General features: G+C 37.8%; 1 protein-coding gene across 2 annotated transcripts in view; it reads left to right on the top strand.

Moving 5' to 3' along the window:
* The window catches only part of CCDC50 (coiled-coil domain containing 50), a 75,738-nt gene that overhangs the window by 18,459 nt on the left and 32,587 nt on the right, over positions 1-24,692 (top strand). For both annotated transcript variants that reach the window (XM_043873911.1, XM_043873910.1), the window contains exons 2-4: positions 12,600-12,662; positions 13,474-13,600; positions 16,829-16,919. In XM_043873911.1, coding sequence (XP_043729846.1) covers positions 12,600-12,662; positions 13,474-13,600; positions 16,829-16,919 — 281 coding nt within the window. The remainder of the gene's footprint in view (positions 1-12,599; positions 12,663-13,473; positions 13,601-16,828; positions 16,920-24,692) is intronic.

A 24,692-nucleotide genomic window follows, 5' to 3' on the forward strand; every position in this document is an offset into this window, starting at 1 on the left:
TGTTCTTTCAATTTTTTGAAGCTGAAATGAGTTTACTAATCCTAACACGAAAGTGCTAGCTAATGTATCTGCTTGCAGAAAAGTTGAGAGTGGAAATGTCTGACTCAAGGATAAATAAAACTTGCAGTAGCTAGTACTTAAGGAAACTTGTCATATGAAGCCAATAAAGGCAAAATGGTTTTTCTTCCCTTGGTGTAAACTTGTACTTAAGTTGGATTGGTGTGATCTTTTGGGTTTTAATGGGCATGACTGGGTTTATCCTACAGAGGTTTAAGGAGATGGGTGGCTTTTCTTTCTAGGCTAAGGCAAACAGAAAAACCAAACCATTTGAGGCCTGCCAAACCATTTGAGGGCTTAAGTGCCAGGAAAAGTGCCTCAAATAGAGGAACAGAACGTTGTAGTTTCTTTAGGGATACGTGGAGTAAAAATTAAAGAAATAATTGTTTTTTCTGTGAGGGTATTCATAGTGGAAAATTGCTTTGAAAAAATTGTCTGCCACTGCTTATCTAGGGGTATTTTACCCTTTTGAAGACCCCTGTGGTTATCAGTGGCCTGTTGTTTTCTACATAAAAGGTTTATCTCTGTTGGAATAATTTGTGAGTACTTTTTTTTAAAGAAAGCGACACAACATTGTAAGGCAATTTTCCACCAATTAAAAAAATGTAAAAAAATACAAATTTCCTCTGATGCTTAAGTACTATAATGGTTATTATTACTCATATTACAGGTGAGCAAATGTAAGTGATATTAATTTACTTGAGATTATTCATATGGTGAGTGTTAGAGCTAGGATTAGAATCTAAGTAAGCATAGTCTTGGTTAAAGTGCATCTGTATGCAGTAGGTATTTACTGACTATCTCCTTACCAGGACTGTATGCAGTGCACTACAGAAAACACTGTTTAAGAGATTCTTATTTTCCTAAGTGTAATTTGATAGTCATCTTTTTTAATGACTAAATATGAAATTTTATAAATCTATTTGGAAATGAGCTGAATCATTTTAAAGCAGGAGTGCTTCTGTTTTAATCATTTTTATTTAATGTACACGGTAATTAGCTGCTGTTTAAATTCATATTTTCCTGAATTGTTCTGAAGTGAAGCACCCATGTAAAATGTAATTGTTCTTTAAGAAAGCCACCAAAGACAGTAAATTTAGGAGAAGTCTTCTCTGGTTATGATTAATTTAATTTTATAAGACAGTTGAAATTCACAAATGCATTTCTTTGCTGATGAGAATCCAGAATTCTTCGATGAATAATCAGTAAGGTATTAGAGATCTGATAAGTTTATTCAGTGGTGGTTGTATTTCACAGAATCAAATTCCTGTAACTGTATTGAATTAATAGCTCACTTTCCTTTCCAAGAGGATATTTGTTCACTTTGTTTGTGTGACTATATCTGCATAGTGATTACTTGATAAATATAGAAAATCTCTCTTTTCATGTGGCTGAGGTTAGCAAAACTACCATCACATTAAGGCTGAGGAAAAGAAGCATAAAACATTTTGAAATTAAATCAGTAGCTACTACAAGACTAGAAATATATTAGGATCGTTGATTGTCCATACTGGCAAAGTGAGTTATGTCTGTTGGTTAAAACAAGCATACATTCTCTCTCTCTTGCTCTCGTACACACACACACACACACACACACACACACACACACACACTCACGCACATGATTAAAATGGTTTTAAATGCTGCTGAGTGGTCTGGTTGTCTAAACTGATATTGTCCTTTCTATTATACTGTGATTATTGTTCAGAGCAGTGTTGTCCAACAAATCTTGCATGGTGGTGGAAGTACTCTGTATTTCTCACTGTCCAAAATGGTAAGCACCAATCCTATATGTCTATTTAGTATTGGAGGTGTGGCTAGTGGGACTGAGGAATTGGATTTTTATAATTTAAAAATCAATTTAAATAAATAGCTATATGTGACTAGTAGCTGCCATAAACAATGTGAAAACAATTTTTTTTTTTCTGACCCTAGTGGATAGAATAATGGATGGATAGAGCATACAGAATTGGTTCAGTTTAAGGAAATATTTTCTAATACCTGTTCCATCTGATGCTGGGCAATCTAAACACCTCCTGACTTGGGGTTTTGGAGAGTTGTAACTTTTCTTGGGTAACTTTTTTATTTTGTTACTGCCAACACAGAAAGGTTTGGTTTCCGAGCACCATTCCATAAAGTTTATGCCCGAAGCCCAGGAAACTTGTGAGGTTCTTTGTGGGTATTTTTTTTTTTTTTTAATCATTTATGGTAACTTGAGTCAGGTATTTCCTAATGGAAAGTCTTCCCTGTGTCCAACAGTTCTACCAGGATGAGTAAAATTAGCTGTGTTTTCACCCTGCTACCTCGCTCTCTGTTTTCACTGTCCTGTTTTTCAGTATTTGTCTCATGGCCAATCTTTCTCCCTGTCATATGGAAATTTCTGACTCGGCCATTTTCACTTTTCCAATAAGCTACCCAGTTACCCTGTGGTCTCTGATAATGATGTAGATGGTTTGTGATATTAAAGTAGTGCTTCTGATTTGAGGACATATTATCTCAGCATTTTCAAACCCACTTGCCTGCAATCTAGTGTGTCTGTGGTTAGCTATAATATATCTCCTTGCCAAACAAGTGGTTTGGGTTACTGAGGTTTTCATTTAACTTTGAATTGAGGGAGGCTGAGGGGGGCAGGGAGAAACTCAGAAACCTATTTTGATGAATTGCATCAGAGTTAAATGTTTGGATTAAATCACTTATTTTGCTTTTTTAGCATCTCCGTACTGAGCTCAGGCTTGTGCTTTTTATTGAAGCTGTGTGTTTATGTTTGTATATATGCAGACACATGTTTAAAACTCATACTTAAACTGTATATGAGTCTATTATATAACTGAATGTTTGCTACTCACGTTCCTGTGTTAACTGACCTTGCTTTCATGTTTGGTGCTAGTAAAGCATTTCTCTTTAGTTAGGAACTGGTGTTTTTTCTCCTTTTTGATAATGAGAACTGAGCATCTTTTCATATTTTCCTGATTGCTTTGGTTCTCAGGAAAATCAGATACAAATTTGGGGCCTCACGTAGACTTTGTTTTTGTTAGCATACTTTTTTCCTTAAAAAAAAAAAAAAGCTTATTCTCTAATCTTAAGGAAACAGTATTAATATAATTAAATTGAGTAAATAAACATTGCTACTGCAACTCATTTTTTTCCTCTAGTAAATATTTCCTGCTTCACCATTTAGATGCCTAAATAGGATTAAAAATATATATCTATCTTTTTGTTATAAAATGTTATAAAATATTAAGAAAGGGATTATGAATGATAAGATTCCATTTCATGATATATAAATTAGAAAATAAAATATAAACACGTTTTAGAAGGAAACTAAGCTACATTATACTCCTACAGTACATAATGAGTGTTAGGACTTTGATGTTTATTCTTTCTAGTATTTTCTAAATGAAATTTAACTTGAAAAACCAGATATTTCAACCGTAGTCCATGTACACTATAGTGTGCCTATGTGCTCAGTCACGTGTGACTTTTTGTGACCGTATAGACTGTAACCCGCCAGGCTCCTGTGTCCATAGAATTTCCCAGGCAAGGATACTGGAGTGGGTTGCCATTTCCTCCTCCAGGGGGTCTTCCCAACCAGGGATCAAACCCATGTCTCCTGCACTGGCAGGCAGATTCTTTGCCACTGAACCATCTAGGACACCCCCTGCTCTGTACTATGAGCATATCCTAGACAGAGGCTCAGAGATCAGTCTTGGGCTCTGCCTTAATTGTGTTGAGTACCTTCAGGACTTCCTTCACCCGGGCATAGCTCATGTAATATGCCACGTGAATAGTCGTCTGTCGTGTATGTAAAGTAACAGACTTCTGAGTGCCAGTGGTTTGTACAAAGCATCTACATACATTCTAGGAAAAGGTGAGTGCTCTGAGGATGAAACTAGGACCAGGGAATGATATCTATAGATTAGCAGGAGAGTCCTTCCACAGACAATTTTGTAGTTGTCTGAAAGCTGTATGAAAAGGAAGTGGGCTTCCTGTGGTTAAATATTTAGGTGATTATTTGGACAGGACAAAGTTGGACATGGCAACTCCTCACACTCTTTCTAATAATAGGTTTCTATAATTTTAAGGAAGTGATGAATCAGTCAGCAAATATTTGAGGAAACTTGGGAAGCTCATCCTATCATCCGGGAACTATATTGTTTTCAGTGATATTTTGAGGGGATTAAAGCCTCTTGATATTCTAAGACATTTTGGACTTCTGACCAAGGTGGTGACTTTGTAGATATTTGGTGAAGCTTTGCAGAAAATCTTGAGTTACACTGTTCTGGTCTTTGTGGAGTTTTTTTTTTTTTTTATAAAAAAAGGTAGCTTTCTGTCTTTCTGTAATGTTTATGGAAGAATAATTAATCTTGAAAACATCTTTCTGTTACTAGACTTCTTAAGACTCCCTCTCTACCCTCCTCTTTTTTTTGTCTCTGTCAATTTTGACTCATTTTCCATTCACCTTATACTTAATGTATTAACATTTTCTAATGTTCAGGTCTATTTGGCAGCCTGCAGCTCCAGTATTCTTGCCTGGAAAACCCTATGGACAGAGGAACCTGGCGGGTTGCAGTCCATGGGGTCACAAAGAATTGGACATGGCTGAGCGACTGAGCACAATTGTAGAGGACTTCTGAGGACATGAGACGGTTTTTTCAAACGAACAACTCAGAGGATTAGCTCCAGATTCTGAAAATTCATGCCAGCCCTTTAGTGCACAGCATGTTCTGCTTCAAAACACCATGTACATCCTATGTACCCTGTCAGGTTGTTAGTTTAACAAACATGTCCTCATGTATACACATTTTTCATAGCCCTGAGGTCTAATCTGGAAGTGCCACGTATTTAACTATGTGATCCTTGGCATGTTATCCCAACTTTGAGAGCCTTATTGAGTGATGTGCTTAATTGTCATTTAAAAGAACCAACAATTAACCACCTTCCTGAGTGTACAACTTTTCTAGGTATTCTAGGAGTCTGTCAGGTCATTATCCTTTCCATTATAATACATCTGAAATCTGGATGTTGGGAACAGAAACCCTTTACTGTCATTTAAGGCTGTGTGGGTATTTTTGAAGCTCCTTAGCTTTGTTTTGGTGGAGAATCAGGATGGATCACACCTCCAAAAAATACAGAATTTCATGACATATCATTTACACTAGTCATTTTTCTCAGGGGCCATCCTTTCTATAGGGATTTATCAGAAAATTATTATCCTAGGCACTGGGATAAACGTTGGCAAGAAGATCATAAGATTTTTTCCGGCCTTTCAGGGTCTTGAATGTTTGCTGGGGAAACAAATGAATACATGTACTTATAATATGATTAGTCCTCAAGCATTATGTTTATTACATGTTATGAAATCATTGGGAAAAAGAGCATAAGTAAATCTGCTGGGTTTTGTAAAATGTCATTTGTGATGGTTTTGGTTGTGTCTTCTGTAGGATTGGGTTCATAAAGAGGTGGCATTTGGATGAAGTTTTTCTGAAGGTTGGTTATGAATGTTTTAGAGAATGGAGCGTTGCCCCGGCAGATAGGAGAGGGTCCCTGCCCCCACCGTGTATCCAGTGGTCACTGACTCCCCTCAGACTTGTATGGCTCTCCTGTTCTCTCTGTTTCACACCCACACTGACCAACCGTGAGAAACACAAACCAAAACCAATAACCATAAAAGTCCCCAAACAATTGAAGCATTGGTTAATGATACTTGATGCCCTGATCATTTGTACAATATGTGAAATGAAAATCTTTGCCTTTCACAAAGGAATTGCAGAAATCTCTGTGCACTTTGTGGGTAGTTTAGTAAGTAGGGGTAATTTTACCAAGGGTAGTAAGTACAGGAAGGTGGGTCTGATTTAATTACCATATTTTGTAGATTTCTGTTGAGAAGGATCCTCTGTCTCCCAGACAGATGGAGTAACCATAGTCAATTGTAAAGAACAGGGGATTTGGAGACTTGAGATAAGAAAAGTAGCGCTTCCTTCCATTGGCTACTTTTGACCAGAAGCAAAGTAAATGAAAATAGAACAGCTGTGCTGTTAACATCAGCCAGAATTATGTGCCACTGTGTTCTCTCTGTCATACTGTACCTCAATTTTGTTCGTTACCACAAGATGGAAATTATAGACACTAAAAGTCAGAGAAGGATCAAAGGTTTCAGTCACCGTTTATCCCTAAAAAATCAATTGCTCAAGCATTATTTAGATGTTATTCTAGTTGTTTTCAGCTTTCTACCTGAAAGTGGGAAATTTCAGTTTTCAGAGTGACCCAGGGACTCAACACTATTTTGAGATTCCTAATTTTGGGGTTATTTGGGGGCTCATAATTGGGGCAAGTTGTTTGGAGAGTGTTTCCATTAAGAGACAAAGCTGAGCATCTCTTAAGAAGCTGATGGTGGTGGTGATGGATGGGGTTGGTTTTGGAGTTGGTTTCAGTGGTGGTGATGTCGATGTCACTTCACTACCTATACATAAACTTTGCTGGGGTTGAGAATATGAAAGATTTGGCATTAGGATGAGGTCTATTCACAGTTTACCTGCATCCCATTTCTCTTCTACTGAGGCAGTTTTATTAAAACTTTAAATACAGGGAAGAGACTCTTCTTTAATGGTTTAGAGACATTTCTCTTGTAGGGCAGTGAATAAGAACTCAGTGATTTACATATGCTATCATTTCTTAGTTAAAATTTTCTTTAACAACTATTAGACACATTAGTCTGAATTCATTAATGCTGTCTTACCAAAGGAAAGGAAAGCCATTGATTTTTGGATGGAGATGGGGTAAAGTGGTTAGATCCCAAAGGGAGATTTTCCTTGGAATTTCCCCCTGCAGTTACTACCTAGGGTTTTTTTTATAGGTCATCTGTGAAGCACTGTACAAAGGACAGGAATTTTTTTTTTTTTTTTTTGTCCTTGCTTTTCAAAAGTGAACATAGACCAACTGTGATTGCTAGTGGCTTATTCTTGGGAGATAGATAAAGTAAACTATGTCCCATTTTTATTGCTCTATTTTAATACTTGGAATCCACTTTCTGACCTGAATTTTATTTCGCCCTCAATTTCAAAGAACCTAATTCATATTTGTCTTATCTTAATTAGTATTTAATAATACTACTCTTTTCTGTCATACTTAAATATAGACCCATTTCTTCTACAAGTTCTTTGAACAGAAATATTTGAGGCAAGAATAGTTCAGTTTGGTTTCCAATTCATTTGCTCGTTTGTTGTGTTATTTTGGTCAAGGCACTTTATTTCTCTGAGCCTTAATTTCCTCATAAATAAAGTGAGACTACTGACAAAACCTCTATCTTCAGAATGTTAGGAGAAGTAAGTGTGAAAGTGCATTGTAATCTCCAAAGTACTCTATTAATGTCAATTGTAGTTGACTGTTATTACCAAACTTTTCAAGACAAAACATCTTCCCCATGCATAGAATGTGTTTCCGTGTGTAGAGAAAAAAGGAAAGCAAACCTAAACCCAGCTCTCAGTATTGCGTATATATTCCATCTACTACTAATAGCATTTACACTAAAACAGAACAATTCACAAAATTATACCAGAACATACAAGGTAATACAGACATAGTTGAAAGATATAGTTTCTAGTGACTAATGTGTTACTAATCTAGGCATTTTTATGTGGGAGGAAGGTTGTTAAGATTGAGTCATAGCAATTGTATTTTCAGAATGTTTGCAATGTGGGTAAAAAAATGGCAAAGGGGGAATGACTTCTTTACTCCTCTTGTAGTTTATATAGTTAAATGGTCCCTCTGCTAAGAATGCTCACTACTTAAGCATTTCTTTGACATTGGCTTTGTATGTTAGCTACTTTAAGGTTTCCTCATACAGCTCTGCAGGTCACCCCCGCTCCTTGCACCTGCCCCTCCCCCCCATCCCCTTCACAACAAGCATAACTGTTTTTTTTTCTGCCTCCAAAGAATTTTCTATAGGTTTTTATGTGTGTTTGCATCACTTAGTCATGTTTCACTCTTTGTGACCCCATGGACTGCAGCCCTCCAGGCTCCTCTGTCCATGGGATTCTCCAGTCAAGAATACTGGAGTGGGTTGCCATGCCTTTCTCCAATAGGTCTCTATAACCTTTATCAAATTTATTGTTTTGTCTGTTAACCTCTCTGTCGTTTCCACCTCCTTGATGACTTGTAAATGACTTAACCCTTCTAATAATAGAATTTAGCAAATGTTTGTTGAATAACTGTATTAACTAGGTGCATACTGTGCCATTTATTTATTTAAGGGGATCCACAGATGAGTGAGAGTCATCTTTCTCTTCAAGAAAAGTAGGTGGGAGATCTATAAATCCTGCTTCCCATTTGTGAGACTTGCTTGCTTTTATGTAAACTGTTCCACTGTATATATGTACATATCTGAATTTTAAAAATCACTAAAACTCTGTTCTTTTCATGGGAAAAAGAAGAGGTTTCTAGTTTTTATTTGAATGTCTGGATAATTTTACAAGCCTCTGTGATGCTGTCATCAAAAACAGAGCTTAATTCTTTCTATTCATAACATATTGTCGTCATCCTTTGTCTATGGAACTCTGTTCTTTGATTTTTTTTGACCAGTTTTTATTCATTTTTTTTCCCTATTAATGAGAATCTCCATCTCCTGAAGTCTTACTTTATGCTACGTCCAGCACTAATTGGGTGGAATATGTAGAGACTGTAGGGTTGGATGAGAATGGAGAATGATGCGGTTGGCCATTCACGGCAAAAGATGGTCTGAGATTAGGGTGGATGAGAGCAAACATGGGAGGGAAAGGTTGAGAATAGGGAGGGTGAGAGCCCGGGGTCCAGTGGTTCCTCCTAAACGTGCCTGCAGGGGGACAGTCGCTAAGTTGATGCTCTTTATTCTCTGTACAGTTTCTAGCTGTTGCTTCAAAGTAGAATAGAGGAGAAGCAAAGATCCTGTCTGAACTTGTCCTGACTGAGAAATGTTTTCTGTAGTTCCCAACCTGGTTACTGATTTACAAAAGCGGCTGGTTGTGTGACTTCCCCATCTTGCATTAGAGTAGCAATGCAAAGAATGCAGAGGCTCATTTTGAAAGGGACTAGGGAGGATGTATAAGAAATTATGGATTAAGCAAGTAATATTTCAGTATAAATGAGATGATGATTTGGAAGTTTTTAGTAAACCTTAGAGGCTAACTGTGTATTGCAGTATAGCCTCATGCAAGTAGGGATGTGTGTACATCTTCGTAGTCATGGAAGATCTTCTAGGTTCTTTACTAGCTTAGGCTGTACCCCTATTTTGTGGGTACCAGTTCAGCCTCTACTGTAATAAGATTGAGGGTCAAATAACAATAATTGAATGTATTTCAGCCTTGCTTTTTAAATATTAAGAAATAATTGACAGGAGTCATTGTTAAGGTAATCATAAGTTCATAAATTCCTTGGCTTATTATAATATGTCAGATATATCATCATGTTTATGGTTTAATAGTGTATGCTGCTACTGAAGTAAAAGATGTGAATTTTATAAGTTTTTATATTAACAATTCTAGTTGTAGAATTTAAGTGTAACATATATAAAACATTACAAAAAGTACAGAAAACATAGAAAATAAATATATGTAAAATATACCATTAAAAAAACCCAGGAACCTACCACCTGAATTTAATAGATGTTAATATTTTGCCTTATTTGCTTCAGTCTTCTCTGTTTGTAAAGCAGTGGAACAGCGTATGTGGTAAAGGCACACTTGCTCATGTACTTGTGTCTCTAGGGGTCACCACTGTTCTCAATTCAGTTATATCACTACCAAATATTAAAAACTTATATTTTTGCTACAGGTATATATATCCATAAACATATTTTTAATGTCATGCTGACTTCTTTGCATGGTTATCCACATGGAAAACTGCACTAATTTTATAATTTTTATTTTATTCAGCATAATATTAAAAGATAGAAAATTATATTTTTGACATAACTTTTTGCCCTAATAACATAAATTGAAGTGGCTTTTAAGCATTTTTGAATGTAATTGCAGAATGATAATTTTTTACATTGTGACCTAAGGCATGTTGCATACACATGTATGTGTGTGTAAAGCTGAAAAAAATTTCTCCAAACCATAGTTTCCTCTACTGTGTGTGATATACTCTATTTTCCAGGTTGTTCATTCTGAAATGCTTGTCCCAGGCTCAATAAATTGCTTTTATAATCTAATAATATGTTGCCATCCATGGTTTGAAAAACATTAGTTAGTTTAAGATTAATCTAAAAAGTTAGTCTTAATCTAAAATTAATTCTGCCTTTAGTTTGCAAATAATAAAAGCTTTTGTAGTTTAATAAATGTGCTTCAGAAAATAAGGCAGTGTGACTCAGCAGTAAAGAAACCACCTGCAGTGCAGGAGACACAGGAGATGTGGGTTCAATCCCTGGGTCAGGAAGATCCCCTGGAAGACGAAATGACAATCCACTCCAGTATTCTTGCCTGGAAAATCCCAAGGACAGAGGAGCCTAGTGGTCTACAGTCCATGGAGTCACAAAGAATCAGACATGACTGAGCAACTGAGCACTCATATTAAAATAGCATTCTTCTGCAAGAGGTTTGATTACATTCATTTTGGCTAACTCATTCTGAATATTTGTTTTCTATGAACTAAATCCATGCATGTCTAGCCATTTAATTAATTGATGTTAATTATTAATAGCTAAGTTTTAGAGAAAGCATGTTAGTCCTTGTAGAGTATCTCCTTGCAGTCTGTCCTGCCTGTGGTCTACCATAAATCCAGGAGGGTTGTCAGGGCATCAAGAACAGAAAGAATTCTTGCTTGCCCAAAAACTGACTCCCACCTCTGCCACCAACAGTCTGTGTAGAAACCTTTAATAAGTCCTTTCTTCCTTGTGGGCCTCATTTTCCTCACCTATTAAACAGAAGGTTTAACTAGCTTTTCTTAAAAGTAGGTTCATTCTGTGAAATATGGAAGAACTTTGACCTGGGCCCCAGTTATTAAAATGTTATGAGAATATATCTGGTGTGAAAGAATAGGACTTTCTATTGAAATTGCTGGTTTTGAGGTTGCATTTGAACCAGGGGTCAGCGGGTCATATTTGGTTTGATATGATTTTGAGACAGAAATGATTTTCCATCATAAAACCTTTTCAGAGTAATCTGATGTCTCCAAGCTCTGCCTGCTTTTTTGTTTCATTATCTCTCAACGAGGGACAGGGCTGTGTGAATGTGTATGTGAACATTCATAAGTGCTAAGAATGGCAAAGGAATATTTCTGCATTCTGTTTTAATTAAATGTCCTCACAGACAAAACCAGAGCTGCAGGAAAAAGTCTGTAAACTCTGGTAAAAGCCCTGGAGGACAGGTTCCTGAGTTCTACACATGGCAGGCATCTGAGGCTTTGGGAACTTTGCTCTTTAATGTGAGGTACATGTTTGGAATAGAGTAAGGATATATCACCTAAGCTACACGTCCTTAAACAAAACAGTATTTTTCATGACAAGAGTCCTTCGTGTATGTTTGCTTTAAGAAACAGTTTAAATTACAATTTGGGTGGAATGAACCTATAAGACCATCTCTTCCTATTGGTGTCTAAAAAAATAGTCCAGGAAATATTCTGCGTGGCTGTCCAGGTGGAGAGAGTTAGCGGCAGATGCTTAGTTCCAAGGTTCCTACTGTCTTTTGGTTTGTGAAGTCTTTTTAGGTAGCTCTACATTTAGAGAAACCTAGAGAACCAGTTCTAACTCATGTGTGAGAGTGTAGACTCACTGAATGTGACTACATTTTAAGTATACATCTGCTCTTGCCTGAGGGGCTAATAAAGGTGTGTTTTTCCCTGATAGGATCAGGATAAGCGTAAGTCTCTGGGAGAGGATCTGCTGAACCCCAGATGGCTAAGGCATAAGCTCTGTGTGTGTGTGTGTGTGTGTGTGTGTGTGTGCATGTACACATTCAGTTGTTTTGTTGTGTCTGTTTGCGATCCCGTGGATTGTATGTAGCCCGCCAGGCTTCTCTGTCCAGGGGATTTCCCAGGCAAGAATACTGGAGTGGGTTGCCATTTCCTGCTCCAAGGGATCTTCCTGATCCAGGGATCAAACCCTCCTCTCTTGCATCTCCTGCATTGGCAGACAGGTTCTTTATCACTGCGCCACCTGGGATCACTGAGGCATAGGCCAGATTTCCTTTAATCCTTCTGACCATGCAAAAACTCAGATTTTTCTCAGCTGCAGTATGTAAAACATTCTTAACTCTTTTACTGTCATAGCAGTACTTGCCCTCCCTTTATAGACATGGATTCGAATTTCTGGACCTCATCCTTAGGCCAGGACCTCACCATTATTTTGTTACTTTGTTGTACACCTGTACTTGGCATTGAGCAGATACTATCTGGATTTGTGTGAATGAAGACTTTATACCAACTAATTACTCTTTTGTACATTGCCATTTATAAAGTTGATCATCCTGAAGTATTAGAATGGATTCTTTGGAGTCCTGAACAAAGTCTTTCTTTTTATGTTGAAGTGCTACTAATGAGCTTTCCTGTCTGCCCTTCTCCCTCGTCCTCTGCAGTGTGCCGAGACTTTGCTGTCCTGGAGGACCACACGTTGGCCCACAGCCTGCAGGAACAAGAGAGTGAGTAACAGCCCCTGCAAGCTCCTCCAGTTTTCTTTTTTAGTGGTAGCCTTGAGGCAGATTTCTTAGGGTGAGGTGGGGAGAAGACAGAGTTGTCAGGCTACACACCCATCATCCCAGGGGATCTGTCTAGGCAGGTGACCGCTTGGTGAAGAATGCACTTCTCGGTGTTTTGAAGTGAGACGGCTGCTGGGGATGAGAAGACCGTTGGGTATATCGGAGGAAAAGAGGGACTTGAGCCATTTCCTTTGCTTTAATGCTGTAGGGGGAGACAGTGGTTATATGGGGATCAAGAGTGTGTAGAAGGCTGGCATAAGAATAGGGGTCCGAATACCTTTACCTGGGCAATGGAGGTATCTAGATTGTAGGATTTTCTGAATATTTATGTATGTAATTATGAAAAGTAAATCTGAGTTATATGTATTATACAAAAGTACATATATGTGAACTTGTGATTTGTGTGTCAGTATAAAAATTCAGTGTTGAAAAATGCAGTTTTTAAAATGAAGTGGCAACTTTGGGAGCAGGAGGAGCCCCGGCCCTGGCTTTACATGGTTTGTGTAGAAGTTTAGGCACTGCCACTGCTGACCAAATCCACATGACTTAACCTTTCTGATTCTCTTTTTCCTTAATGAAAAGATGGGAGTGCCAACTCCTATGCTGCATATTATACGGCATTACTGAGAATATACGTGGAAATGATGGCTGTGAAGTTCTTTTTAATTGAAAGGCTCTTCTTAAGGTTATTCTTAAAAGTTTATTACGAATAAGCCAAAGCATTGTAATTCCTCTCTCCAATCTTCCTGTCCAGTTGAGCATCATTTGGCATCGAATGTTCAACGGAACCGTTTGGTCCAGCATGATCTGCAGGTGGCTAAGCAGCTTCAAGAGGAAGATCTGAAAGCCCAGGCTCAGCTGCAGAAGCGCTATAAAGACCTGTGAGGACTTGGGGAGTGGGAGGGCATTGTGCCAGGACTGGTTTTCAGGGAAGAGGACTTTCTGTCTGTCCCTTTGGTTCCTTTCACTATTAGATTATAAATCCTACAGTGACGATCCCATAGTTTTTTTTATTTTAAAAAGCTGTCTTTGTTGCTGGAATTCCCTTCTAGGTTGGGGACGTGCAGTTTCTGGCAGGACTCAGCACTTGTCACTGATGGCTTTGAGCCATCTGGTCCAGCTCCGTGTCTCACTGTTCCTTAACTGTACACTGGGGGGATGATCTCTGTCTCCTCTGCCTCCTGTGGTTTGGCAGGAATCTAGCAAATTCCTGGATGTCACAGAACTTTCTGAAGTCTACTGGGTTCCTTTACTATTTCCTAGTAATGTTTGTTCCTCTTATTTTCCTTGAACCCCTTGCCTTTTCGGGGGAGGGGCATGCCACTTGACTTGTGGGATCTTAGTTCCTTGAGGGATCAAATCCATGCTATAGTAGTAAAAGTGCCAAGTTCTAACCACTAGACTGCCAGGGAAGTCGAGAACCCCTTGCTTTTTATATAGAGGCAGACTCTCTTGGAAAGTTCTGAACTGTACCCTCCCTTCTCTTCATAACTTCAGTGTCTGACCAAAATTATTTCTCCATCTCCTTCTAAATAGATCATGTCTAAGGTCTCTCCCATCATAATGACTTTTTAAACTTCTTTTTTAATGTTTTGAAAGCTCACAGAATACATCTCTTCTTTGAGAGAGGTTCCTATACTTCAATCCGTAGTGGTAGACTTAACTACAGAATTGTTTTGAGGAGGAAGGAGTGAAGGAAGAAGTGAAGGGACCCTTCTGTTTATTTTATTTGTCTTATTTAAATAAACACGAGAGCCTATTACTTTTGCCACCTTTGAGGAAGGGTTTTTCTGTCCTGTTATTTGCAGAGAGGACTTTATTCATTATTTTATTCAGTTTCCTTATTTTGTTCATAAACATTCTTATTGACTCTTGCTAAATAACCCTTTCACCATGCAAGGCACCAGAGAACACAGATATGAATGAAACATAACCATTGTTTTTAAGGGACTCAGGGGAAAAAACTGAGCACTTGCCAAAGTGACATGCAAGTTCATGAAAAATTCTGTATTTTTAAAACTAGATTAATAAATACTTTTTGGTAAGTTCAAAAAACTGAGTGAATGAAAAGAGGATATAGAAATAATAAATGAGTAGATTTTTATTTTCAATTTTGTGGTTTGAATGGTTCAGAATCCTATAATATTAGATCTGTAACATGAAGTCATTAAATCCCAAAACTTTTGTGGCTAATAAGATGACATGAGAGGGCATGGTTCACTGGTTAATAGTGGCAGGACCGGAAATCAGGTCTCCAGGTATTTTGTCCAGTAATTTTCCTACTAGTGACTAAAAAAGCTTGTTGTTTCTAAAAAAGTGTGCTCTCTGTCATGTATTCTCTTCTTCACATGTAGGGACGTATATGTACATGTAGAATGTGCACATCGGACAGAAAGGGAGGAAGCATATTCTACATGTACATACACATCCCTGTATGTGCACCTATCTACTCTCATCTCCAACTATTTCCAAACTTGTTGAAAAGGACCATTTCCTTATATAAACAAGAATAGTGTTCAGCCCCTCACTTTTGTTAGAATAGAATGTGTGGATTTCTATTCCTCCAGAGAAGCTAGGATATTACCGCCACCCCCAACCCTAACACTTTTCAGGTACAAAGGCTGCTTTAAAACGGGGAATATACAACCAAGACTAGATTTGTTGAATACTCTTAAGTTCAACTGACAGGGCAAGAATAAAAGGGAATATTGGTTTAGCAAGTGAACTGCATGTATAAGCCACAATTGTAGTTTTGTTCCAGCATCTTTTAGATAGCAAGCTCTAAGCATATGTATATCTCTTTAGGAAACAACTAAAGGTTGTAAGGGCCATGTAAACGCTGGCTCACCAGCATTATCACACTCTGTAGAGTTATAAGCTGCCTGTTAACTTTTCCTGAGCTCAGGAAGATCCCCTGGAGGAGGTCATGGCAACCAGTTCAGTATTCTTGCCTGTAGAATCCCATGGACAGAGGAGCCTGGTGGGCTACATTTCATAGGATTGCGAAAAGTTGGACACAACTAATGCAACTTGGTCTAGTCTGACTGTTCCTGAAACCTGAAACCAAAAGACTGTCTCTGAGAGATCCAAACCCCATTTCTTGTTGAAACTGCTGCTTCATTTGTGCTGTTTGAAAGGACGTGTTTCTCCCCACAAAATGATGTGTCTGGTTTCTCCCACCAAAGTATACTGTGGGGTTCTGAGCACAGGATGGAGATTTATTTAGTTTTGTATCCTCAGTGTTGAGCACAGCGCCTGGATAACAGCACATGTTGTGTGAGTCTTTTTTGAGTGCACGAATGCCGATACAAAACAAAACTATGGTAGCCGCAGTATTACAACCTTTGGTTGCCTTAGTGGCCTGAGAGTTAAGAGAACTGGCATCAGCCACAGAGGTTTCTCCTGGCACCTGAAGCTGTGGAATATACATTCCCCGCCATTTTTAAAGTTTTACTGAAACTGAAAAAAATATATTTAATTAAAAATTTATAAAAACTGTTTTGAAGTCATACCACCACCTCTAAGTGACCACAGTATTACTGACATTTTAGTGAATTCATTCTTACTTTGTTTATGCGTACTTTGTGCATACTTGGATATTTGTGGATCTTATTCTCATAGTGTACATCTCCTTTGCAGAATCTTGAGGGACTGTGGTGATGGTTTAGTCACTAAATCATGTCTGACTCTTGTGAGCCCACGAACTGTAGACTTCTAGGCTTCTTTGTCCATGGTGTTCTCCAGGCAAGAATACTGAAGTGGGTTGCCATTTCTTTCTCCAGGGGATCTTCGCATGACCCAGGAATTAAACCTGTGATATGATCATACAAGAAAGGCCTGGAGCTTTCCATTGTAGTGTCTGGGGATCAGATTCTGATCCTACCACTTACTTTCTCTGTGACCGTAGGGAAGTGATTTTACTACTCTGGGCCTCAAGTTTTTCTAGCTATAGGATGTGATGGTATTGACCTCTTTGCATCATTATTGTAAGGACTGAGTGAGATAAAAATATGCCCTGGCTCATAGTGAGTATTCAGTGAATTGTGTTGTGGTTAGACAAATCATTCCTTGTATCCTTCCTTCATGTTGTTTTCTCCTTTGTTTTTTAGTGAACAGCAAGACTGTGAAATTGCTCAGGAGATTCAGGAGAAGCTGGCTATTGAGGCAGAGAGACGACGCATTCAGGAGAAGAAGGATGAGGTACAACTTGTTTAATGCCCCTCCGCCTCGTGGAGGAGGGCTGCTCAGCTCTGACTCTGTCCACAGGCACAGTGTAGGGTTGCTGGGCGGGCAGGAGAGCGTTCCCCTTTTGGGGGTGCATAGTCCAAGTGTTGCCCTCCATGGACCACTGTTTATTTTGATAAACCACCAAACCAAACCACCTTTTGGTTGTTGTTTAAGTGGTAAAATCTTAAAAGATGATAATGGTTAATTTGACAAAAAGTGTGAATTCGTTTCTGTAGGGCTGCTGTAACAAATCACTACAAACATGGTGGCGAAGAACAGTAGAACTTGATTCTCTCACAGTTCTGACGGTTGCGCATCGAAATTAAGGTGTTGGCAGGGCAGTGCTGCGTACTAGGAGAGATCCCTTCTTTGCCTCCTCTTAGCTTCTCGTGGCTCTTGGCAGGCTGCATTCCTTGCCTTGTGGTTGCATCATATCAGTCTTTACCTTTGTTGTCATATGGCCTTCTTCCCTGTATCTTTTTGTCCTCTTGTTTTCTTTGTAGGATACCAGTCATTGGATTGAGGGCCCACCCTAATAGAGTAGATCTTCTCTTAAATAATTCTACCTGAAAGATCCTATTTTTAAATAAGGTCATGTTCTGAAGTTCTTGATATAACTGAATTTTTAAGAGATAATTCAGCTCAATACAAGATATCTGTCTATGGGTTATTCCCACAACTTAAGGGAGAGCAAACCTTGAATGTAGCCTGAACAGGAGTCACGGGCTGGTCATTGCTCTCCCTCTTTTTTATTAATGGGTTCACTTTCCTATGATACCCTGCCTGAAAACAGTGATCCATTTAGTTCTGTATATATTTTTAAATTGTATTGTTTTTAAGCTGAAAATGACTAAAATTAGCAGTAGTGTATGGTTTGTAAAAAGACTTGAATTTGTACTTAGTGATCATTGTTTTTGCGTTACGTTTTCAGCATTTCTTACAAACGATTGTGTTGACTGTGTGTCTGCTCTTTTTATACCTTTTCTGCTATTCTTGGCCATTGTCTTGACTTATAGTAAAGAAAAAAATGATTTATCATTTTTAATAGTAGAATGACCATACGATATTTTGTGTACTCCGAAATTTTGTGTACTCTCCTGGGCAAACTGGCACATACAATCACCCTATTGAGTAGATATTTCAGGGTTATCAGTGAACCAGCCTGCATCTTCTCTTTCTCCTACTGAGCCACCCTGTTCCTCTGGAACTCCTTGTTCAATGCCAGGCGAGTGTGAAGACACCTGGTGTGAGTGTATTTAGCTGTTTCTTTAAGAAACAAACCATGATTATGTGATGATCAGAACTGTAAGTTAGAATGAAGGATTCTTTTTCATCCTTCCTGTTATCCACACAGGAGCTCTTTCTTACTGCAGGATGTGTTGCTTCTCTATAGTCAAGACTTCCTTGGAGATGAGTCTGGAAGCTGAAAGAAGTGATTATGTTTTATAGACAGGAAAGCTTCTATTTTAAAAAATCACAGAGTAATGAAGTTGGCTTCTTATAAATGCTCCTGGTGTCCTGTAATATTTTTCCTTTCCGTTCAGGGGAAAGCAGGGAAACAAAATTAGGGAAAACAAAATACTTTATTTTATGCCTGTGGAATCTAAATAGCGATCACAATAAATAATCTCATTGTTATACTATATAAAGTATGCAGTGTTGTGAATAACTGCATTTCTCAGATGAAGAAATTAAGTCTTGAAGTATATGAAAGACTGGTCCCTGGCTATAGTAAGATGCCAAAGAAATGTCTCTGCAGTTCTGACTGCGTCTGACTTGGGTATACTGTGACACAACATAGAACACATAAACTATCGAGTTTGAATCGTATCTGTTTAACTTTTAGCTGAGACTTTTATCATCTCATTTAGCCACGTAGACTTTTAGGTTCCAAACTGAAGAATTCATGATAACTCTACATTATCCTAAAGGGCTGCTATGAAGTTTAAAATCATGTATTTAAGGTCTCTGCTACATATTAAGTTAATAGTTATTCTTTCCTTTTTGCTTTCTGGCCAGGTGTTTCCCCCACCATTCTCCCTTTGTAACAACTCAGATTTCTCTAATAGAGAGATGTGTGCTGAATTAAAAGGTGGGGGTGAAATAAGCAGAGTTACGTATATTCTGATATGGTATGATTTCAGGAATCTTTAGGGATTTTCTTGCTTTACAGGTTTCCTATTATCTCCACTACTATTTGACCTACTGAAATGTTTCCCCTTGTCCAGTGCAATGGAGAGATGAGACGAGAAATCTAGTTGTGGAGGTTTAATGAGACTAGCCTTTAAAAACTCAACACTTTTTTTTTTTCCCAGATGTTTTTGACTTTTCACTGATGCCTTAGTTTAGAATATGGCTATTCTGTCAAGAGGTTCTTTAATTGTAGAAAAATGTGACTTCCAGCTGACTAGACTGTTTTAATATTAAATAAAATTTGCATTAGTCAAGTTTGATGTTGAAGGATGTATGATAATGCTTATTTGTTTATTTTAGTCCAAGGCGCCTCATAGAGGAGACTGAAACAATAGTGCTAATTTTTCTGGCCAACTTTGCACTGCCTGTTACTCATCAACTGTCCGGATCCTTTTTTTTTTTTTTTTTTTTTAATAAATTTTCCCTCTCTCTGTGCTCTTCTGCTTCCTTATAGAGTCTGCTTAGCTAATAAGTTCTTACCCAGCAGCAGGGTTATAGAAAATTCCCCTCTGAATTTTCACCCAGATCTCTTTTTACAGATTTTTGGAGTCAACTCTCTTTTGTAGCTTATAATCACTCAGAACAACCCGATGTAGAATTCAAGGTTCTTTCCTGTTGGGACAGATATTTTTACTGAACAACATTGTACATGAGAAGTAGAGTTATACAACTTTCTGTGGGTGAATTAGCATGTCTAACTTCACTGTGATATAATTTTATTGTGTTTTTTAACAGAGCACAAATGTAAGGCAGGTAGCATTTCCATTGCTGAGACAGATGTTGAGGAGTTTAAAAAGATCTATATTCTTACCACCATTGTGGCTCCTTCCCTTCCTTCCCTCTTTTTCCTCTTTCCCTCCTCTTTCCTTGCCTCCTGTCTTCCTTGCTTTTTTTTTTAAACTCTTACATGGTGTCTCGAATATAGTAGTAGTAGCATTTCTTTCTTGGTGCCCTGTTGAAGGAGCATGTAGCCTTTGGTAATACTGGACTGAGTTTCTGGTAGTACTTGCCTCATAACGACATGAGTTTGTGGTTAATACAGGTGGACACATTTTATTGGGATCTTTCTCTTTGGTCACAGCTTTAGCATTTGTCAATATTGTTTAATCAAGCCATGAAATGTGTTTTTAGTTGATTTAATTTAGTTATTCTTAAGTAAATAAAAAAATAAATAACTAAAAATTCTTAAATAACTAAAAAGAGTTCCAGAAAAACATCTACTTTTGCTTTATTGACTACAGCAAAGCCTTTGACTCTGTGGATCACAGCAAATCTGGAAAATTCATCAAGAGATGGGAATACCAGACCATCTGACTTGCCTCCTGAGAAATCTGTATGCAGGTCAAGAAGCAACAGTTTAAACTGGACATGGAACAACAGACTGGTTCTAAATCAGGAAAGGAGTACATCAAGGCTGTATATTGTTACCCTGCTCATTTAACTCATATGCAGAGTACATCATGCAAAATGCTGGGCTGCATGAAGCACAAGCTGAAATCAAGATTGCCAGGAGAAATATCAATAATGTCAGATACTCAGATGACACCATCCTAATGGCAGAAAGTGAAGAAGAAATAAGAGCCTCTTGATGAAAGTGAAAGAGGAGAGTGAAAAAGCTGGCTTAAAACTCAGTATTCAGAAAACTAAGATCATGGTATCTAGTTCCATTACTTCATGGCAAATAGATGGAGAAACAGTAGAAACAGAGAGACTTTATTTTGGGGGCTCCAAAATCACTGCAGATGGTGACTGCAGCCATGAAATTAAAAGATGCTTGCTCCTTGGAAGAAAAGCTATGACTAACCTAAACAGCATATTAAGACAGCATATTAAAAAGCAGAGACATTACTTTGCCAACAAATGTCTGTCTAGTCAAAGCTGTAGTTTTTCCAATAGTCACGTATGGATGTGAGAGTTGGACTATAAAGAAAGCTGAGTGCCGAAGAATTGATGTTTTTGAACGTTGGTGTTGGAGAAGACTCTTGAGAGTCCCTTGGACTGCAAGGAGATCCAACCAGTTCATCCTAAAGGAAATCAGTCATTGGAAGGACTGATGCTGAAGCTGAAATTTCAACACTGGCCACCTGATGTGAAGAACCGACTCATTAGAAAAGACCCTGATGCTGGGAATGATTGAAGGCGGGAGGAGAAGTTGATGACAGAAGATGAGATGATTGGATGGCATCACTGACTCAATGGACATGAGTAAGCTCCGGGAGTTGGTGATGGACAGGGAGGCCTGGCGTGCTGCAGTCCATGGGGTTGCAGAGAGTTGGATGTGACTGAGTGACTGAACTGAACTGAACTGATTCTTAAATAAAACTCTTAACTACTTTGTGTATATGTGAATATTGATTTACATATGTGCCTTTGAACCTAGGTCCAAATATGTGTGAATGTGAAACTATTTTAGGGAAAGCTTTTTTTTTTTCCTTAAATAAATAGTATCATGGCCAACCATGAAATGAAAATCTGTGGCACTAATCCAACAATTTGGAGCCATTTATAATGTGAACTATTCAGGGATAAACTTAGTAACCAGTTTACATTAAAAATTAATCTAGTGTGAGCCATGGTACTTTTTCATAGTGTTCTTAATGTGATCAGAAATCCATGGTCTAAAAATATATTTATGTAAATTGGTAATATCTAGAAAATAGCTGAGGTAGTAATAATTTAAGCTACTTAATTTTCTCCCTATGTTGTGGCACTTTAAAAGTAAGTTTACAAAAATATAACCAGATAGGGGGAGTGAGTGGGAGGCCTCTGGTTGAGAAAATTCTTCTCTCTTTGTATACTAGTTATATTGGTGTTTTTATAGCCATGAATTTGGTACTAACCTGTTTTTCTGGCCTTACAGAGTAACCCTTTTGGGATTATACCTGCTTTGCATTTCCTATTGAGTTAGATGTTAATATAGTAATTGCTAGGTAATAAAAAAGTTTAGCAAATTAATGGAATGGCTTTCCTTTTTTTTATTCTTCTGATAGTCATTTGACAATCACATTTTCACATCTCCCTTAGGTTATCTTTATACGTAAGATTTTCTCATTTTGAATCTCACTACTATTATGATAGAGGTGAAAACTTTAAGGGAGAAGTAACCCTGATATAAAATCGTATAAACCACAAAAGTACCCAAAAGGATCCAACAGTTCAGTAATTTGTATTTACTTGAGAAAGTTGCATGGGGCTCCTCTGCACTTTGGTGTGTGAATGTCTCTCTTAGAGCACTCATCTTTGCATATCTTACATTATGTTAATCATTTTTCTTTTAGCACTTAATGGACAAGAACATTAGTGATAATGACTGTGTACCTTATTTCTCTGAAGGAGGTCTCTAGCAGAATATTTGAGCCATTGAAACGAATCAGTGAATCTGTTTTCTTGACATATCATTCCTGTAGCATTCCAGGAATCCTTAACTCTGCCCTTACTTATGCTCCCATAAGTAAGAAGCTCCCATAAGCTTCCCATTTTCCAGAGTTGAGTGTTATTTCAATAAATGTTTTTACTTAGAAAGTCTTCTGTGGGAGGAGAGGAGGGATGCTTAAGAGGGAGAGGATATATGTATAATGATGGCTGATTAGTTGTATGGCAGAAGCCAGCACAACATTGTAAAGTAATTTTCCTCCAACTAAAAAATAAAAAAAGAGAAAGTCTTCTGCACAACAGTTATTTCTGCATATTAACCCAAAGTAAGTCTACCTGATTAATATTGTTAATTAAAAAATAATTGAATGTGACTTCAGAAGAATTTCAGAGTTCTTATAAATTTGTTTTTTTCCCCAAGTTATATTTTGTCAAACACTAATTTAGTAAGGTTTATATATATGTATATATTTTATGTAACAAAAAGACCTCTGTCACAAAATAAATTTGGAAATTCCTGGGTTGCTAGAAGATAACATTACTTTTCTTTCATCAGAATGTTAACATGAGCTAATGTGTTTAAAGAGTTCGATATAATACATGTTTTCTGGTTTTTTTTTTTTTTTTTTTTTTTTTTTGTGAGCCTTTGATACCAGGGTTCTCAGAAACAGCTTGGGAAGTGCTGTTGTAGACTAACCTTTAACAGGAAGGAAGCAGAGGATCAAGGAGGTTGTTTATGTCAGGGGTGACTAAGCTGCATCCAAGCGTGGTGACTAATAATTGCTGTCTTTAGCTTGTTTCAGGGGAGTTGTTTTTTTTTTTTAATTGAAATCACCTAACTAAACCCACTGTGCAGTAATGTTGGAAAGCAGGGAAGAAAGTTGACTTGGCTGAGCCATGGTTTATAGTATAGCAGCAGATTTCCGTTGAAATCCTTTTTCCTTTCCCACCTCAAATACCGCTAGCTATTCTTATTCCTCTCAGCCATAAGAAGCTTATTCACAAAGGAGCTGAGATGTTAAAAGAACAAAGGTTTGGGTGCTAAGATGCATGACACGTTGTGATTATTATTTTCCTACTTGGTTAAAAGCACTCCTTTTGACCAGCTAATACATGGTACAAAACGGGTATCACTTTTATTTCTCTTTGGTTCATTTTTGGCTCTTCATGTTGAGAAAGTGCCCTATTACTGTGTATTCATTAGGAATAAATTTGATAGCAGGAAAGCAATTATAAAGTCCCTGGAGGGCAGTTTAATAATTTCGGCTGGCAGTTGGACCTGGCAGTTTTCCTTTATATTTTTATTCAGTTATATAAAGGGAGACTTTTTGTTTTCAGTAAAACAAACCACTTAAGAAAATGTAGTGTTGGGTGTTCAGTCAACATGACAACTCAGGGAAGTGTTTACATTTTCTTCTTACTTTCGTAGTAAGATGTATATGGATTTAGGAAATTCTGAAGTAGATATTAGAATGAGGAGGATAAATTATCTTGTCACGGCTCTCTCTTCCTAACTGATTACTGTATTGCTTTGTAAGGCATCAATGTAATGAACCTGGCACAGAGGAGGGCACCCAGTAACATTTCCAGAATTATTAAAATGTGTAGTGGGGTGTCAAGATATTTGACTTTTAAGGTTCACTAGTTCAGACTCTTCATTTTACAGATGAAGAATTCAGGCCCAAAGAAATTCATTTTAATAGTTAAATGTTTTTCTTCCAGTGTCTCTGAAGCATCTCTGACTTGAACTGGAACTTATCAAATATATGTACATATGTGTAAACATATGTACATATATCAAATATATGTACATATGTTTACACAGTTTCATGAGAAGTTTCCAGCATAGAAGTCAGTTACAGAATATATGTTAATAATATAAGTTTGAATTTAGGCCTATTTCGTGAGCATTAAAAGCCACGTACATGGATGTGTGTGTGCATATGTGCGTGCTTAGGCACTCAGTCGACTTGTGTCCGACTCTTTACAGTCTCATAGTTTGTAGCCCCCCAGGCTCCTCTCTCCATGGAATTCCCCAGGCAAGAATACTTGAGTGGGTTGCCATTTCTTTCTCTAAGGGGTCTTCCTGACCCAAGGATCGAAGCCAAGTCTCTTGCATCTCTTGCATTGGCAGGTGGAGTTTTTACTGCTGAGCTGCCTGGGAAGCCCTCCAAGTATACT

The sequence above is a fragment of the Cervus elaphus genome, chromosome 19, assembly GCF_910594005.1.
Source record: "Cervus elaphus chromosome 19, mCerEla1.1, whole genome shotgun sequence".
Classification (NCBI taxonomy): domain Eukaryota; kingdom Metazoa; phylum Chordata; class Mammalia; order Artiodactyla; family Cervidae; genus Cervus; species Cervus elaphus.